Below are 19,428 nucleotides of genomic sequence, written 5' to 3'. Positions count from 1 at the left end.
AAAGTAATCCAGGTATTTGAATGCATGAAATGGAATGACTTAATCTCATCTCCCAGTGGTTCAGATGGATGCAAAGGTCATGGCTACAGCTACCTGGTCTAGGAGTGTGTACATCATGTAAACATTCAGGTCAAGTGACAGAGCTCAGCTAAAATCCAGAAGTCCACTGACACCAGAGTTAGTTTTCCATGAAAGAAATGCCTGTGAGAAACTGGACCAGGATAAAGCAAAGAGTAAGGGGCAGGAAGAAAGCTTATAATTGCATTACTGCAATATTCTGCAAAATCAGACTTTTGCTTCTGTTCTACCTCTCTTTAAAGCTGAAAATGCCTCAAGTTTCTTACTGAGAGGCATGAGTAATCGCATGAATACTAAATTCTTTGACGATTTCTAGCATGGTTTCATCCAAGGTTATGTGATGAGGCTGCAAAATATAGGCTGTATGTGTTTGGGTATTTTATGCATGTATGTAACTTTGTCACTTTGATTTGCAAAATGGAAAATTCCCTGAATGCCCACAGAAAAGTATAATGTAGCATTTGGCAGGTCAACAAAATGCCCTCCCTTATTCTTTGTCTCCACCTCATTCTCCAACACTTTAGTGCACTAAGTTGTAGTGACTGAAATCATTCTTGGTGAATAATGCTGGGCCACGCTGAAAATTTGTGGCTGAGAGCTGGACCCTCGTCATCGCCACGTACTTTGTCAATGAGACAGGGTAACCCATGGTTACTGAGCTCTGATCAGCTAAGGGGCAGAGAGCCTCCGCTCCCCACTGCTCTATAAAAGAGACCCAGCTAAGGGACCCTACCAGCTTCTAGCTCTCAGTCTGCGCGAGGGTGTGGGAAGGAAAGCCCAGGACCTCCGGAGCAGAGCACAGCAGCTGCAGAGGCAAGGCCAGCATGTCGCCCAACTTCAAACTTCAGTGTCACTTCATTCTCATCTTCCTGACGGCTCTAAGAGGGGAAAGCCGGTACCTAGAGGTGAGCCGCCCCTGGACTGATCCATCTCACCTTCCTTGCGTGTTAGCCCTAGGCGGCAGGCAGGCTGCCTCTGCTCGCAGCCTTTTGGGGTTGGCTGTTTCTTCCCTCTCTGCTGGATGCTCTCTTGCCCCTGGTTTCCCCTATCCTGTTCTCCCTCCTTGCCTCTGAGCATCCCAGACTGCCTGCCTGCCTCTGGCCGCTGGGGATGCCCTGGCCTGATGGAGAGGGTCTAAGACCTTCCCATCTTCTCCCGACACGAGAAAATATTATCCCTCTCTCTTTATTTGCTATGCTGAGTGGCAGGGAGGGTGCCCCGCTCCTGGCCCCCTTTTTTATCCCCAGCCCTTGAACTTTTCCGGACTGACCCATGTTCCTTGCCAGCTGCGGGAAGCGGCGGACTACGATCCTTTCCTGCTCTTCAGCGCCAACCTGAAGCGGGAGCTGGCTGGGGAGCAGCCGTACCGCCGCGCTCTGCGTGAGTCGAGGCTGCCCGGCTCGCGGGCGCCCGGGACGCGGGGAAGCTGGGACTCTGTGCGGAGGGCAGGGGGCTCGCGGGCATCTCGGGTAAGGGGCTGTCCGGAACCGCCAGGGGCGCGGCCCCCTCGCTAAGGATCGGTCCGCGGAGGCGCTCTAAGAGGGGAAGGAGGTGGCGCGCCGCGGGCGCGGGAACCCAGCGCAGCCGAGGCTGGAAATCGGAGCGCTGGGCGCTACAGAGCCCGGGAATGGGGCGCGCGGAGAGGGGCCGCCCGAGGCTGGCGCCGCGGCGGCTGCAGCCCGGGACTTATTGCCCCGTGCCCTCCTCCCCCAGGGTGCCTGGACATGCTGAGCCTCCAGGGCCAGTTCACCTTCACCGCCGACCGGCCGCAGCTGCACTGCGCCGCCTTCTTCATCGGCGAGCCCGAGGAGTTCATCACCATCCACTACGACCAGGTCTCCATCGACTGTCAGGGCGGCGACTTCCTGAAGGTGAGGCGCCCACGGCCCGCCAGCCTAGCCGGGGGAGGGGGTTGGGGGGCGGCACGGGAGGGTTGGAAAGGGCTGGGGCATTGCAACCAGCGTGGGGCTGCCGAGCGTGGGTAGCCGGTGGCAATTCTTAGACACGTCGCTGGTGCCCGAGTGGGAGAGGCGCGCTCGAGGACCCCCACACGGCGAGAATCTCGCCCTTACCCGAAGACCTCGTGCCACACACATCCAGTAGGGCTCCGGTCGGTGCCTCTGGACGCTGCCATGGTTTACATTCCCTTCTAGGCGCTTTCGAGGCCCGGGGAACTTCTAAAGACTTGAACTCGCAGCGCAGAACGCTGCGACGCAATCCGGGGCCGATGAAATATGATTAAAAACCAACAGCTCGAGCGCTGCGGTCCACCAAGCGGGCCGTCTTGGTTAGAAGGCCCGCCCCACACGTCTCACATCTGATCCCGCCTCGCTCCTGCTGGTCCACGCTCGGCGCACAGAGGCTGTCTTCAGTGCGCCGGTGACCCGATTTTGGAGCAGGAGGGGACTGGTTGCCGAGGGGGCATCTAGATGGAGATAGGTGGGAGGGGAGGACAAGACCCCCAAGCTCACTGCCTCCCTGATTCCGGTCGTCAGACTCCATAAGTATAACAGGGCAGAGTGGGATGGCTGATGGAGCTCTACTGTCCAATTAAAAAAATCATGATTAACATCTCCAAAGTAGGATTATTTTGGAACCTGTCACATGCGTTAGAAATAATTTGTAGCTGGGTTGTTGGTAATTTTGCTAATGTGGACTAGATTGGACTCATTAAACTGGAGACCTGTGGTGATTTTGAGGGTCAAGTCAATAGACTCTGACCCTTTGTTCAACTGTGAACTTTAACAAGTGAAGGAAAAATGTCCCAGGTAGTATACCAGCCATCATTGCCTGGCTGTTGAAGCAGTTCTTCACATTTTAAAATAATATGTGATGATATTTAAAAAACGAGAAAAATGTATGTATATAGCCATTAGCAGGTAAAGTTGCTGCTCAATTTTTTAATTTTGCTATCTATTTTCTTTTCTTTTCTTTTTTTTTTTTTTTTGAGACGGAGTCTCGGAGTCTCGCTCTATCGCCCAGGCTGGAGTGCAGTGGCCGGATCTCAGCTCACTGCAAGCTCCGCCTCCCGGGTTTACGCCATTCTCCTGCCTCAGCCTCCCGAGGCTGTAGCTGGGGCTACAGGCGCCCGCCACCTCTCCCGGCTAGTTTTTTGTGTTTTTAGTAGAGACGGGGTTTTCACCGGGTTAGCCAGGATGGTCTCGATCTCCTGACCTCGTGATCCGCCTGTCTCGGCCTCCCAAAGTGCTGGGATTACAGGCTTGAGCCACCGCGCCCGGCCTTGCTATCTATTTTCAAGATATTTTGTTCACATTTCAATGACTAGAGGAAAGAAAGAAGCTGCACGAAACCCAAATTATGCTTTTGTGGGATTCTTCTGAAGGTGAGAGGTAGAAAATATGACCAAGGTAAAAATGTACACTGGCTGTGGTTTTATTTACCAAAGTGGTTGAAATGATAAATTATAAGGAAGTTTACTTACTTTGGAAGCTTTAAGGCTTATAAAAATTGATTAATACTATTACTTGCAAACAACCCTCACAGTCCAATATATACAAATGAAAAGCAAGCAGGCAGAGTGTGGACTGTCAATTCTCACTTATGACTGAAGGCCCATTGGTGGATGACTTTTTTCCCCTTTTCAACTCTCTTCAGACTTCAGGAGCTGATGGAAATGATAGCATCTATGTCTGTATTTTTTTCCAAAGGTATTTGATGGTTGGATTCTCAAGGGGGAGAAGTTCCCCAGTTCCCAGGATCATCCTCTCCCCACAGCTGAGCGGTACATAGATTTCTGTGAGACTGGTCTTAGCAGGAGGAGCATCAGATCTTCCCAGAATGTGGCCATGATCTTCTTCCGAGTCCGTGAACCAGGAAATGGATTCACATTAACCATAAAGACAGACCCCAACCTCTTTCGTAAGTGTTCTCAGTCAAAAGGCAGAACTTGGGAGTCAGACTGCTTTTTGAAAGTAGTATCATTGCACAGACTTAAAGAAATTTGAACTGAGGAATGATTTGAATGGAAATATTTTTGTAATTAGAAATGACCTAAAGGATAGTTTCTATTCTTTACTATGAATATCAAATCACAGTTTTAAATTTATTTCCCAGGTTAGGTAGTATACTAATTTATGGTGAATACAATTCAATCTTTTCTCCAAAGTCTTGCTCTGAGCTCCTCAGGTTCTACGATGCATTTAGTGATAAGCTTTAAGCTTCCAAGTCATTTCACTAATCCAGGATAAGCTTGAGGGATCGGATATAAAGTTGCAGTCTTAGAGATATTCAGGCACAGGCTTGAAAGTCTCCATGTCTTTCAGCCTGTGCCTGAATGTGGTAAACAGATATCATGCCCTGACCAGAGGGTTGGATTATAGCATCTCAATGTTACCTTCTGATTCTGAGCCCACCACTCTAATTTAGTTCATTTCTGATGGACACACATGTAGCTTATGCTATACAACTGAGCAGCCCCGGCCTAAAGCATATTATCTTTATAAAAATGAGTTTACTCAGGCGGTGGCTCATGGCTATAATCCCAGCACTTTGGGAGGCCGAGGCAGGTGGGTCATGAGGTCAGGAGATCGAGACCATCCTGGCTAACACAGTGAAACCCTGTCTCTACTAAAAATACAAAAAATTAGCCGGGTGTGGTGGTGGGCGCCTGTAGTCCCAGCTACTCGGGAGGCTGAGGCAGGAGAATGGCGTGAACCTGGGAGGCAGGGCTTGCAATGAGCTGATATCATGCCACTGCATTCCACCCTGGGCGACAGAGTGAGACTCCGTCTCAAAAAATAAAAATAAAAAATGAGTTTACTCATCTGCTAATTGTTTTTTTCCCCATTAAGAGAAAAATCTGTTTAAAAAATTAGAAAAGGAACACATATCGCTCATTTTTGCATACAATAGAATTAATATTAACATTTCATGTGGCTGAAAGATGGGGCCTAATCTGCCAAAGAATAACGTACTACTGATCTTTTGATTTCTAGTTCTCAAAAAACAAAAGAATTTTTGAAAAAGCCCCCCAAAAAGAGTGTTCCTGAGGACTGCAATAGAATAATTCTAGAAGACAAAATAAAGAGTTTCCCCTATATTTTGTTTAGTTAGAAATCAGAAACCTCCTGGGCCAGGCATAGTGGCTCATGCCTGTAATCCTAGCAGGATTACAGGCCAAGGCAGGAGGATCACTTGAGCCCAGGAGTTCAAGATCAGGCTAGCCCACAAAGTGAGACGCTGTCTGTATTAAAACTTTTTTAAAAGTATATTAAAAAAAGAAACTTCCTAGATATTTCCAAGGTATTTCAGTTCTTTTTGAAAGTAAGTATAATTAAAAATATGAAAAGGAGGCAAGAGGTGTTTCTGATCTGTTCTGATCAATGTTGATTCATCCAGTAATCAGAAAAAAAAGTACAAATTCTGATGCTTCTAGTTTCATATCTAGACTAATTAATGTATTGTAGATTTATTTATTTATTTATTTGAGGCAGAGTCTTGCTCTGTCACCCAAGCTGGAGTGCAGTGGTGCGATCTTGACTCACTGCAACCTCTGCCTCCCGGGTTCAAGCAATTCTCTGCCTCAGCCTCCCGAGTAGCTGGGATTACAGGCGCCCATCACCACGCCCAGCTAATTTTTGTGTTTTTAGTAGAGACGGGGTTTCACCATCTTGGCCAGGCTGGTCATGAACTCCTGACCTCGTGATCCACCTGCCTCGGCCTCCCAAAGTGCTGGGATTACAGGCATGAGCCACCACTTCCGGCCAATGTATTGTAAATTTAGATTTGAGATATAAAACAAAAAATTGTAGAAGTTCTTGGGAGTAAAATAAACATTAAAAATACACCTTTTAGTTAACTTATCACTTAACATGCAGCAAATATTTATCAGCCTTAAGACTACTGTCTTTCATTTTTTTTCTCAGCCTATTTTCTCACTATTAGAAAAACACTTAAAATAGGCCTGGCGTGGGGGCACACTCCTGTAATCCCACACTTTGGGAGGCCGAGGCAGGTGGACCACTTGAGGTCAGGAGTTCGAGACCAGCCTGGCCAACGTGGTGAAACCCTGTCTCTACTAAAAATACAAAAATTACCCGGATGTTGTGGCACATGTCTGTAATCCCAGCTACTCAGGAGGCCAAGGCAGGAGAATCACTTGAACCCGGGAGGTGGAGGTTGCAGTGAGCTGAGATCGCACCCCTGCATTCTAGCCAGGGTGACAGAGCAAGATTCCGCTTTAGAAAAAAAAAAAAAAAAAGAAAAGAAAAATACTTAAAATAAGCCCGGGGCCATGGTGAAGCTGCTGAGCTGCATCCTAGGCCCCCAGTCTTAAAATGAAGATAAAAAAGTTTTAATTAAAAATTAAAAAGTTTTTTAAAAAGGAAAATAAATAAGAATGAAAAAGAAAATACTTAAAATTAATTATTTGCTTTATTATTTAAAAATAGAGTTTGAGTTTTGGACTCACCATTAAGCCTTGATTTTTCCACACTCCTAGCTTTAAGCTGAACTCTAGTTAACTCAAGTGCTCCTAGAACTAATACCAGCTAGTATTTGTTTGGGTGCTGAGTTATGTCTTTTGATTGTTATAAACAAGGTAACCCCCTAAGATTAACATTAGAAGCCGCCTCACAGCCCAGGGCCTCCTGACAATATCCACGTGTCACTGATGGTTTTTGTTCCCCAAATCCTTTCTGTCTCCAAATTGTTTTTGTGGTATATATGCTCTCTTCCTGGGCAGAAGGCCCTAGATCATGAACAGGAGTCCTAGAATAAGATACAGTAAATGTCTATAAAAACCCAGCAAACCAAGTAATGGAAACATGAATTTTTTTTTTTTTTTTCCTTTCTACAAAGCCTGCAATGTCATTTCTCAGACTCCAAATGGAAAGTTTACCCTGGTCGTTCCACACCAGCATCGAAACTGCAGCTTCTCCATAATTTATCCTGTGGTGATCAAAATATCTGATCTCACCCTGGGACACGTAAATGGTCTTCAGTTAAAGGTGAGTTGTTTACTTGTTTCCTAACCATTTGATAAGGCCACAGCTTTATCAGAGCAGAAGCAATCATACAGGGCAAACCTGGACACTAGCAAATTGGCGTAGTACGTCGCTCTGATGAGCTCTTAAATCTCACACGTGTTTGCCCTAGCTGCTTTGACTAAGCCCCTCTTCTATTTCAGTTATGCGGCAAGTTGCATACTCAGGTGCCCCTTCTGACTACTTGAATACTTTCCTTGTGATGTAAGAAATGTTTTCAATTGGTAAAGTTGTGGTATATAATTACAATTGAACTCTCTTGTGCTTGCCTCTTTTACAAAAATTCTCTCCTAGCAGAACGTAGTGTGAGTCATCTACACAGCTGTTTTTCTGATTATTGGAATTTTCTTTTGACATAAGGAAGTATCTCATTGACAGAACTGTGTTGTGAAGGAGTGCTAACTGTAGCATAAAATACAAAATTGGATTTTTGGATTGCAAAATACGGTAAAGCTTTGAAAAGTATTTGGCATGACATTTAACTCAATACATTTTGCCTAAAAAATATTAGCGGATAATCCCTATCAACTTATTTTCGAATAAAGTTCTGTATGGACCTTAAAATTCATACTGAGTTTGACCGCATTTTCTTGCACTGGCAGCATTTTCCCTCTGAGTCATCCTCATTTCCTTTTACTTTCTCACATGACTAGGTTAAGATAACTCATGTATTTGCTGCTATCAAAGGCAGTCATAATTCCTAATCAGACAGATTTTAGTGACAACCAAATAAATAGAACTAGGACTGAAAAAAGGAGTATATCCAATTTCCTTTAAGCCCTAAATTCATGGATTAGTGCCTGCTTTTTTCTTAGTGGAAGAATAGTCCTTTGATAAGGACACTTTTGGGTATCTTTGGTACAGTCTTACTGGCTCGATATTTGTATGTCATTTTTGATGTAAAATATAGAAGATGAAAGGTGTGAGCACAGACTGGGAGATCTGAATTTTAGTTATTGGGGCTATCGGGGTAATCTTGGTGTTTCCTCCCAAACAATTTAGAGCCTACAGTGTTTTAGGCATCTGCTTTTTCAAAAATATTTTTTGAGTGCTTAGCATGTGCCAGGCACTATTGTAGATGCTGGAAATTAGCAATAAACAAGACAGGTCCTGCTCACAGGGACCGTGCATTCAAGTGGGATGAGACAGGCAAAACTGCCATGTGTTTCAAATGGTGGTAAGTGCTACACAGAAAATGCAGCAGAATAGTGTGGTAGACAGTGACTGGGAGCATGGGGGTGGATGGAGAGGCAGGGGGCTACTTGTGATAAAGTGGTCAGGAAAGAAACCTTTTGAGAAGTGAGACCTGAGTGATAGATCAGAAGGAGCCAGCAGCTGTGAGAACAGGGAGCAGAGGGAACAGTGCAGAGGCTCAGAGGCAGGAATGGGCTTGCTGGATTCCAGAAATGGAAGGAAGAGGAAGATTGGCATAAGACAGCTTCAGGGAGATGGGCAGGGCCAGAGTGTGCTGAGCCCTGCAGGCCACATTAGGGAGTTTAAGTTTATTTTAAGTGCAGCGGTAAACCACTGAAGAGGTTCAGGGAGGAAAGCAACATGATCTGATGTACACTGTCTAAAATGTCACTGCGCCTTCCATGCAATGAATGGGCTGTCGGGCCATACCACCCTTTTTATGGCCCCGGTGAGATGTTTCTTTAGTTATTATTAATGTATCTATCAAGATTATTTTCTTAAACCGCCCAGATTTCTATGTATTGGAAGATGAGTTCCACCAAAATAAACAAAAAACCAAAAAACCTTCAATTTTGCACATTGAGTTGGTGCGAGGATCTTACATTTGGTACAAGGAATATAAGTACTTCTTTTTTTTATTTTTATTTTTTTGAGATGGAGTCTTGCTCTGTCACCCAGGCTGGAGTGCAGAGGTGCAATCTCGACTCACTGCAACCTCCACCTCCCAGGTTCAAGCAATTCTTCTGCCTCAGCCTCCCAAGTAGCTGGGATTACAAGCATGAGCCACCACAACTGGCTAGGTTTTTTTTTTGTATTTTTAGTAGAGACAGAGTTTCACTATATCGGCCAGGCTGGTCTCGAACTCCTGACCTTGTGATCCGCCTGCCTCGGCCTCCCAAAGTGCTGGGATTACAGGCATGAGCCACTGCTCCTGGCCAAGTACTTTTTTGGTACATTATTGTGGGCTAGGCAAAAGATAGTAGTGGCTTAGAACCTCAACAAAGAAATTTAGGAAATCACTGTTGAGGAACCGAACTTCAGAGGTCCCCACATAACTCAGTTCCTAACATTGTAAGAAAAGCTGAGAGGTTTGCAAAGAAGGGAGAAAAATCGTTGAACAGCAAGGAATAAGTGCACCTAACTTTCTTGTTTCTTTGTTTTGTCCCCTTCACTTTAGTTTCTATTTCTTTCTAGCTTTTTTATTTCCCACTTCTCTCTCCTGAGTCTGCCTTTTTCCCTGTAACAGCACCTGCTGAATTTTGGAACCTATAAAACTAGTGGAAAATTTAGTCTTAAGAGATGTTCCTCCTGGACGTCCTCTACTCAAGGGAAAGGCAATTAAGGTTTTTTCCCTTTACTGATAAATTGCTTATTCCACTCCCAGTACAAGAACATGAAGCCCTGTATACAGTGGGGCTAATTAAACCTCTATTTCATCATTTGATGCAATTATATACAAAGCCTCTAAGCATCAAACCCAGCACATAGTAGGTAGGCCCTTTAAAAATAGATATCCCCACCTACCCCTGATCATTAGTGAAGCAGTTGCCATTATGTTATTTTCCAATTTGCTGTTTAGTTCCAGTTGTATTTCAATGCCCTTTTTTTTTTTTTTTTTTTTTTTTCTGAGACGGAGTCTCACTCTGTCGCCCAGGCTGGAGTGCAGTGGCACGTGATCTTGGCTCACTGCAACCTCTGCCTCCCAGGTTCAATTGATCCGCCTACCTCAGCTTCTCGAGTAGCTGGGACTACAGGTGTGCCACCGCACTTGGCTCATTTTTGTATTTTTAGTGGAGATGGGGTTTCACCATGTTGGCCAGGCTGGTCTCGAACTCAAATGATCCACCTGCCTTGGCCTCCCAAAGGGCTGGAATTACAGGCATGAGCCACCATGCCTGTCAGTGCCCTTCTAAATGCCTGAATGTGTGTGCTTGTGTGTGTGTGTGTGTGTGTGTGTGTGTGTGTGTGTGTTTTAAGTTCTCTATTTTAGATTTTGGTTCCTATGTGTTAAGGTCTATCTAGTTAAATACTGAGCACCTTGTCACATACTACTAGATCTCTTAATGAGCACACTTCAATGAAGAAGAGGATCACAGGCAAAATTGTGGGTACCAGTACAAATGAAAATGTGAGAGCCCTTATTACAAGTTTATTAGATTGCAGCAGAGCATTAAACCAAGCATAGAGCCCTTCTAGGCACTGAATTTATGTGGCTGCATAGGTGGGATACTTGTGAGACTGCCCTGATCATGGCAGATGGGGGCTCAAAGTACTTTTGGGACTGAGAGTGGTTGCTTCGTTTGTGTTGGAAAGTAAGGCAGGGGGATTGCTGTGGACAAGACAGTATGGAAAAGATGAAAAGACTGAGTGAGGTGGCTCGTGCCTGTAATCCCAGTATTTTGGGAGTCCGAGGCAGGAGGATCCCTTGAGGTTAGGAGTTCAAGACTGGCCTGGGCAACATATCAAGGACCCATCTCTACAAAATTTAAAAAAAAAAAATGAAGGGAAGCAGGAGAAGGTGATCATGGTGGACCACACAAAGCTTCAGAATGAATTCTTTTGAGTAGCTTGAAATAAATTTGTTTTAGTTGAGAGGAGAAAGATCATGGTAACTGTAGCTAACTTGAGCCCCAAATCAGGGTTTTATTATTTCTTTAATATACTCATAATTAATCAAAATTCTTATTGGTAGAAATGATGTGTTCCAATAGCACACAAAGTTCCTTTACAAAGAAGAAGAGATGAGGTGAAGGAAAAACGGATGTGAAAGCCCTATTTATAAAATGTAGGTATTTGACTTCGCTTAACTGTGACTGCGTGCATTAAGAAATTCAAGTGATTCAGTATGTATGTCCAAATGATTTGAAAAGTAAAGTATTTTTTTGGTTCAATTTCCGTACATCTTATATGGAGTTTACAGATTTCCATTTTATCATTCCAGTCCTTGAGCTTAAAAAAAAATGAAAAAAACATGTACACACATTTCTAAAAAAAATGATTACTCAACTGATTTAGAAAAGCAATTTTTATGATTTTTTCTCTTTTAAATGTCTTTTAATTTCCGGAGTCCCAGATGTTAAATTAAACGGTATTGCCAGGATGTTGAGAGCTGATTGAATGAATTCATGGACCCGCTGCTGGTCAAATGGTTTGACTTCTGTAATTGGTTTAAATGTGTCTTTCTCTGCTACTTTATTCTCTTAGAAATCCTCAGCAGGTTGTGAGGGAATAGGAGACTTTGTGGAGCTGCTGGGAGGAACTGGATTGGACCCTTCCAAGATGATACCTTTAGCTGATCTCTGCTACCCCTTTCATGGCCCGGGTGAGGTATTTCTTTGATTATTATGTATGTGCTTATCAAGATTAAAAAAAAATAATCTATCCCCCAATATTTTCTACATTGGAAGGTGAGTTTCACCAAAAAAATCTTCAATTTTTCACACTGAGCCAGTATGAGGATTTGAGGTTATGTATAACATCAGTATCTTTACCAAAATATCTGACATTGGGAGAGAAACCTGTGAAGCAATAAAGGTTGGCCTTAAGTAAAACTATGAAAAAGACAAAGCTTTTAAAATCTGCTTTCTTTCCATTTTCTTGGGGGTCCCTGCTTTCATTTTCTAGAGACTAAAGAGTTTATCTACTAACTGAAACACTTATGGTTCAAATAGTAGATGTATCATCAATTAGTGATAGGATAATAATGAAGTAACTGTTTTTTATATATGTGTATGTATGTGTGTTACTCATAGTAAATAAACAACAAAGTGTTAAGCTTTATTAGAAATTCTTAGAACTGCTAAAAGTCTATAACTTCTTAACGGCTAAACTAGCCTCTCAAAGGCCAGTGTAACACAGAGGTAAATTCTGAAATCTAAAAGCGGTCACCAGTAATAGAAGACTGGTTTATTTGGCACAGCATATGCCAGATAGAACCAGATCTATGTCAGAGACAAGTGAGGATTTTCACTTTATTATGCTCATGTCAGGTGAGGATGGATGGGACTTCATGACCTCCTGACCAAACAACTCGATGAAGTCTGGGGGAGGCGGGGAGAGGAGTCATCAAACATTACTGTAAAGGTCACTCCCACAGCTTTACTTCGACACAGGAGCCCTAGATTATCATTAAAGAGACAAAACAGAAGAACAGCAGTCTCTAATCTCGGTTAATTCTGACTGTAGCCTCCTCCCTCTCCTGTCACTGCAGATCATTAACCAGCTAGGCAATGATGCTGCAAAGCAGACAGTCCTCTTGATCAGCTGTTACCTGTAATAATTAAAACCAGGCCACACCACCAGTATTTTCTGTCTCTGAGTTGATGATGTACAAAACATTTCTAAAATAGAATTAGCATCGAGTCAGCTCTCCTTAACTGTGGGTTCCCCATACATGGATTCAACCAATTGCAAATAGAAAATAGTCAATGTAGGCAGGGTGCAGTGTCTCATGCCTGTAATCACAGCACTTTGGGAGGCCAAAGCGGGCGGATTACCTGAGGTCAGGAGTTCGAGACCAGCGTGGCCAATATGGTGAAACCCTATCTCTACTAAAAATACAAAAAAATTAGCCAGGCATGGGGTGCACACCTGTAGTCTCAGTTACTTAGGAGGCTGAAGCAGCAGAATTGCTTGAACCAGGGCAGTGGTGGTTACAGTGAGCTGAGATTGTGCCACTGCACTCCAGCCTGGGTAACAGAGAGAGATTCTGTCTTTAAAAAAAAAAAAAAAATTCAGTGTAATTCCTGAACTTTGGGAGTTTGAGGCAGGAGGATCGCTTGAACCCAACAGTTTGAGACCATCCTGGTCAACAGACCATACCTCCATAAAATAAAAAAGGAAATAATCAGGAAAAAAAACCACAAAAAAAATAGAGTGTAACAACTATTTACATAGCTTTTACATTGTATTAGGTATTATAGGTAATCTACAGATGATTTAAAGTATACGGGAGGATGTGTGTAGTTTGCATGGAAATAGGTAAAGGTAAAAGGTAGCCATTTACATAAGGGACTTGAACATCTGTGGATTTTGGTATCTGTGGGATGGGGAGCATCTTGGAACCAATCTCCCGAGGATACCAGAGGATGGATTATACAAAAGTCAGCACTAAAGCCTGATATGCAGTCTACCCTCCCCCAGATATAGTGTATTCTAAAAGTTTCAGATGAGATTTAAGGCAGGAGTGGGCTCAAAGCAAGCTTTCCAAGCAAGGTAAAGGCAAAAGATTTCTCAAATCCCACTTTGCTGAAAACTAGGGGATTCTCTAATGCTAATTGACACTTGAGCCCTGGTTTAAACTGTCAGTGCATTCGGCCTCTCCAGCCTTTTGGGTGAACGATCTGAGGTACTGAATTACTTCTCTGCTCATGATTGGAGAGCACCTTTGAGGAGATATACCTCAGCTGGGTTAAACGGTAAGACAAGGATTAAAAAACAATCAGGCCTTTAAATTTAGATAATTGAAGCCAAAGTAATTTTTCTGCTTGAGTGGTATAACTTGAATTGGCAAAAAAGGTGATTCTAAAGCTGGAAAACCACTTTTGCCTATATTACCTAGGTAACTGAAACCACTTTTAAGACATTTTAAGGCTTTAATCATATCACTGTTTGGTTCATTTCAGACTTTATTCCATTACTGGAAGGAGGGCCTTGATTGTAAGTTGTCCAGGTTCTTGGTGTTTTGAACGAAGAATTGGACAGAACGCACCAAGTAACAAAGGAATGAAACACAGGAATGAAGTAGCCAAAGCGGGGATTTATTAAAGGGACAAAGCACTCCACCGGGTGGGAGTGGACCCTAGCAAGTGGCTCAAGGGCCTGGTTACAAAAGTTTTCTGGGTTTCAAGTACTCCTTTCTTTTGTTTTGAGACGGAGTTTCGCTCTTGTTGTCCAGGCTGGAGTGCAATGGTGCGATCTCGGCTCACTGCAACCTCTGCTTCTTGAGTTCAAGCGATTCTCATGCCTTGGCCTCCCAAGTAGCTGGGATTACAGGCATGTGCCACTACGCCTGGCTAATTTTGTATTTTTAGTAGAGATGGGGTTTCTCCACGTTGGTCAGGCTGGTCTCGAACTCCTGACCTCAGGTGATCTGCCTGCCTCAGCCTCCCAAAGTGCTGGGATTACAGGCATCAGCTACTGCGCCTGGCCTTTTGAGGTTCTTATCAATTACCCCTTTTCTGGATGAAGGATTTGGTTTGTGGCTAAAGGCTGAGGTGAATTGGCACCCTATGCAGATGAAGAGATAGCCCATGCTTGGCCCACGGCCAGTCCAAGGCACTCTCCCTTTCCTTGCGAGATGTGGTGGAAGGGGAGAGTTGTAGGGAGACTAGCCTTTGATCCTTCACTACTCGGGCTTGGGGGAGATGCAGTTTTTCCTTTTGGTTCAGCTTTAGGAAGTTTGCATTAATTGGCCTTAGGTTCTCGGCCCCCAGACCCAGGTGTTTTCCTTTTGCTCCAGCTTTGGGGAGTCAGCACAAATTGGTCTCAGTTGCCCTGCCACCAGGCCTTGGTGGTTTTCCTTGATTCAGCACGAATTACCCCAAGTTTCCTGCTTCCAGACCCTGTTCTGCTGCCTTAATTCTTTTCTTTCTTTATCATGTTTCCATGAGCCTCTCCCGAGCTGTTCAGTGTTGAACTATTAGGGACCCTGCCCTTTACATTGGATTTTGTTAGGAATTAGTTCAAAATAATAAATAATACTCAAGTAAAGAAAATAGGACATGTTATAAAGATTAAAGTCCAGAGTAAGATCAGAAAAAGAATGGCCTCCAAATTGTTTAATGAAAAATAAATTTGGCTGGGTGTGGTGGCTCACACCTGTAATCCCAACACTTTGGGAGGCTGAAGCAGGCAGATCACTCGAGGTCAGGAGTTTGAGACCAGCCTGGCTAACATGGTGAAACCCCGTCTCTATTCAAATTAAAAAATTAGCCCGGTGTGGTGGCACACAACTGTAATCCTGGCTACTGGGGAGGCTGAGGCAGAATAATCGCTTGAACCTGGGAGGCAGAGGTTGCAGTGAGCCAAGATGGCACCACTGCACTCCAGCCTGGATGACAGAGCAAGACCCTGCCACAAAAGAAAAAAAAAGAAATTGAAAAAGAAAAGAAAGGAAAAGAGAAATAAATTTGGACCTCCTGGTAGAAGCTTAACTAGACTCCCTGGTACTTATATTAAAATAATTATAGGGCTTTTATTTATTACATCATCAAATTGTCTTTTATCTCAATAACTCTGTTGAACTGTTTATTTAAATCCAGGTATGTGTTTGAGTGGTACCCATTACACAAGGACAATGATAGCATTTCTTAAAATTTAAAAACACCTTATAGAGACAAAGTGAGGAAAAGGAAGATTGAGAAAACTAAAACAGCAGAAACAATTATTGTTGGCAGATAAATCTTGCCTCAGGAACCAGCTTGAGGCTACATAAATAAAAGGAAAGGAATTCTTAATGAAAATAATATGAGTTTCAGTATATAACCCATACAGAAGAGATATAAAAGTTGTCAGATCTTATACAAATAATGAATAAGACTGGATTTTTGTTTGTTTGTTTGAGATGGAGTCTCACTCTGTTCCCCAGGCTGGGGTACAGTGGTGTGATCTCGGCCCACCATGACCTCCACCTCCCAGGTTCAAGCAATTCTCCTGCCTCAGCCTCCTGAGTAGCTGGGACTACAGGCGCACACCACCATGCCCGGCTAATTTTTGTATTTTTAGTAGAGACGGGGTTTCACTATGTTGGCCAGCCTGGTCTCAAACTCCTGACCTCCTGATCTCCCCACCTCGGCCTCCCAAAGTGCTGGGATTACAGGCATGAGCCACCGCGCCCGGCCGAATAAGATTGGAGTTAAGAGAAGCAAGGATATGAGAAGCCATTTCATATAAGTGGTACAGAAAAAATCAGAGAAAAGTTGTAAGTGGATAATAGAACAAAAACTAGTATGTGCAGTGTATATCTATACCATGCAAATGATCTTTTTGTTTATGTATAAAACAGAGTTTTTGTTTAAATTCAGAAAATGATAAACAGGTCATTTTTTTTTTTTTTTTTGGTCTACATAAATGTCCCACAGTACATTCTATCCTCTAGCCCCCACTAAATGCCCCTTGCAACCCTAGATCTGGTGACAAACAAAAATTGCCACTGCAAATTTCCGACCTGTGCTTAGAGGGCAGTACTGTTTCCACTGCGAACCCGGAACCCAAACAACTGTGCACACGCCAGACTGATTTTCTTTGCCTGACTTTACCACTCAGGCTTTGCAGGCAAAAAAGGCCGAGGAAACATCTTTCCTCTTTCCAGCTAGTTTTATTTTTCTAATAGTGTTCTTGCACATGAGTAGAAAGACTGAATTCAATTACACTATTCTGTAACTAATTATAAGTTACAATAAAAATGAAACAAAAACATTTCAACTGATAGTAGATGCGTAGTTTGAGTACCTGAGAGGAAGATACGTCTCCTTGCTTTCATTGTGTTTAAGTGATCCCATCGTTTAAATGATGACTGTGTGGTTTCTAACCTGCTGGGAAACTTTTATCTTTTCCATCCATTATAGCCCAAATGAAAGTTGGCTGTGACAACACTGTGGTGCGCATGGTCTCCAGTGGAAAACACATAAATCGTGTGACTTTTGAGTATCGTCAGCTGGAACCATACGAGCTGGAAAACCCAAATGGAAACAGTATCGGGCAATTCTGTTTGTCTGATCTTTGAATAACCAACCCAATGATTTACATGCTGATAGCTAAGTGAGTTTTTAATGGCCATTGTGTATGATTTTGATGCACAACTAGTTAAAAGCCTTTCATACCAGTCTGTATTCCCAGCCTTGAGCGCGTGCGCGTGCACACACACACACATATGCATTAATTTTTGTACTTTGCTTCTTTTATGTTTGTAATCTGTAAATGAACACATGGCAGAAAATAAGCACCTGATTAGTAGGATCATTGTTCTAAATGGAAATGTTTGTAATTCTTTGATGTGCTACGAACCTGAAACTGGTAAGACAAGCACAAAGCAACGTGCAATAAAAATATTGTATCTCAAGGGAAAATACTCAAAAGAAAGAAAAGCGGCAGCACTTTTATTAGTTTTATAACAGGAAAAAGTCTTGTATGTAGCAAAGTAGTTGCATCTGTTTATTTTCTATTTATTATTCTGTTACAATAGATAATAGTTATAGCAGTTATTTATTGATTTGTAGCAACTTGTTTTTAACAAAACTTTGTAGCATGGAAAAAATTTTCCATCCACAAATACAAACATGAATAAATGTATTCAGAATGTTGGCACCTTGATGTTGGGCTTTATTTGCTTTCCTGAGTAGTCCTCTTTCTTGTTACCATCAGAAAATAATGTTATCATGTGATGCAGAGCCAAATGCTGAACTAAATCATTTTGGACTTCTTAGAGCTAGAAGAACTCTGGGCCATTGAAATAGAATGATTTAAAGTAGAGGTAGAATTGCAGCGTTTGCACAAGCAACACTAACTGGCCCTGGCAGGGAAGCGAGGTACAGAGATTCATTTTCCACTATCCTCATAATACATGTTTTTGTCACGATATACATTTCTACAAAGACAGCAAGGACCTTACAACTCTCATAGACACAATTTGCAGAAATCTGAGTACTTCTTTGATACTGAAGGCAGTTTACTGTTGACTGAGCCTTGTTCCCTGTTTGGCTTAAAACTGAGCGTGTAGTATATAAAAGACATCTTGGAGCAAAAAGCAAGGTTCAAAGCTACAAAGAATTTTTTTTTTCTTTTTTTGAGACAGAGTCTTGCTTTGTCACCTAGGCTGGAGTACAGTAGTGTAATCTCACCTCACTGCAACCTCCGCCTGCCGGGTTTAAGCGATTCTCCTGCCTTAGCCTCCCAAGTAGCTGTGGTTACATGTGTGCCACCATGCCTGGCTAATTTTTGTATTTTTGATAGAGGCAGGGTTTCATCATGTTGGCCAAGCTGGTCTCAAACTCCTGATCTCAAGTGATCTACCAGCCTTGGTCTCTCAAAGTGCTGGGATTACAGGCATGAGCCATTGTGCCTGGCTAGAAAATTCTTTTAAGTGAACTCTTTACTTTGGATTAGTAGATGAAAGCTTCAAACTATGCCATAATTAATGGCCTTATTATGGTTCCTGAAACATATTTAATATGAAATTCATTGAAATATACTGGGACCCTATACATTGGGTTTGTTCACAACATCTGAAAACCAGGCAGAAAAACAACAACAAAAAAAAAAAAACCCCAACTGATTGGAAGTGTTTCAAATACCTAGGATTTTGCATAAGTTTTGGCTCAGGAGGTATTTTGGAAAGAGTGACTACTTTAGCAAATGAATGAATAAATGCTTGAATGGATGGATGGATGGATGGATGGATGACTATAATTCTTGATTAGTTATATAAAATATTGGATTCTTCATTTCATAGAAACTAAATTCTATGAAGTATGAGGTTGAACCCTTTTCTTAAAAAAGATAGTCCCTCTAGCAACCCAAGAATTAAGGAAGTTACTTTTATCACCATCAGAAGTTTCTGGCTCTTAACCTTCATGACTCCCTCATGCTGAGTAAAATGCACTTTTCGTTACACCTCACCATGAAAGTTAGGAAAACTTGCTTTTGTTCCTAAGGGATATTTTGCAAGCTCATTAGCCTCTCTGCAGGAAGACAGGTGCTCCTGTGGTCCTTAAGCCCTGACATTCTGTGGTCATTTGTGACATGCTTTACTTCAAAGCTTGTTGGTGAACAAAAGCTTACATTCTTTGAGAGGATGGCCATCCTGGTGAACTGTCCCCATCTTATTCTTGGACTGTCCACTACTTAACCTACATTCCAAAAGGACGGGGCAGCTTTCTGGAAACAAAATGGTAAATGAAATCTCTGGGGGAGATTTATAGGTTGTGTCTTCACTGGCATATCCGTCAAGCGAGTAAAAGTTTATATGAAACTATTTGACTTTCTAAGACAGGAAGTATAGTGTAGTGGTTAAGGCCATTGAGTCTGCAGCCAATCCTCTTGGAATCCCAGCTCTACCAGTCACTTGAGCAAGTCACTTGTAAGTCTCCATTCCTTAGTTTTTAATCTGTAAAATTTGGATAATTTACAATACCTTTACAGAAGGATAAAGGTA

The 19,428-nt window shown here is 42.8% G+C and overlaps 1 protein-coding gene across 2 annotated transcripts; it reads left to right on the top strand.

Annotated features, from left to right (window-relative positions):
- Positions 1-650: 650 nt before the first annotated feature.
- CRHBP (corticotropin releasing hormone binding protein) lies at positions 651-17,584 on the top strand. Of its 2 annotated transcripts, XM_007975922.3 has the most exons (7): positions 651-983; positions 1,365-1,458; positions 1,792-1,949; positions 3,747-3,957; positions 6,898-7,046; positions 11,481-11,598; positions 16,844-17,584. In XM_007975922.3, exons 1-7 carry the CDS (start codon positions 903-905, stop codon positions 16,999-17,001), a joined length of 969 nt encoding a protein of 322 aa, XP_007974113.1. In that variant the 5' UTR covers positions 651-902; the 3' UTR covers positions 17,002-17,584. The 2 variants fall into 2 exon arrangements, with proteins under 2 accessions (XP_007974113.1, XP_072870766.1); XM_073014665.1 differs by lacking the exon at positions 651-983 and having other exon boundaries at positions 1,456-1,547; positions 16,844-17,573.
- The last annotated feature ends 1,844 nt before the right edge of the window (positions 17,585-19,428 follow it).

Source organism: Chlorocebus sabaeus, chromosome 4 (genome assembly GCF_047675955.1).
Source record: "Chlorocebus sabaeus isolate Y175 chromosome 4, mChlSab1.0.hap1, whole genome shotgun sequence".
Taxonomy (NCBI): Eukaryota; Metazoa; Chordata; class Mammalia; order Primates; family Cercopithecidae; genus Chlorocebus; species Chlorocebus sabaeus.
Note: the sequence above shows the minus strand (reverse complement) of the source record. Positions and strands in the feature narration are given on the sequence as shown.

Bases quoted from the DNA above. Each gene is read 5' to 3' on its own strand.
- CRHBP (XM_007975922.3), top strand. From the start codon at position 903: ATGTCGCCCAACTTCAAACTTCAGTGTCACTTCATTCTCATCTTCCTG. The intron at 1,459-1,791 runs GTGAGTCGAGGC...CTCCTCCCCCAG, and splicing joins GCCGTACCGCCGCGCTCTGC to GGTGCCTGGACATGCTGAGC. The intron at 11,599-16,843 runs GTGAGGTATTTC...CATCCATTATAG, and splicing joins CTACCCCTTTCATGGCCCGG to CCCAAATGAAAGTTGGCTGT.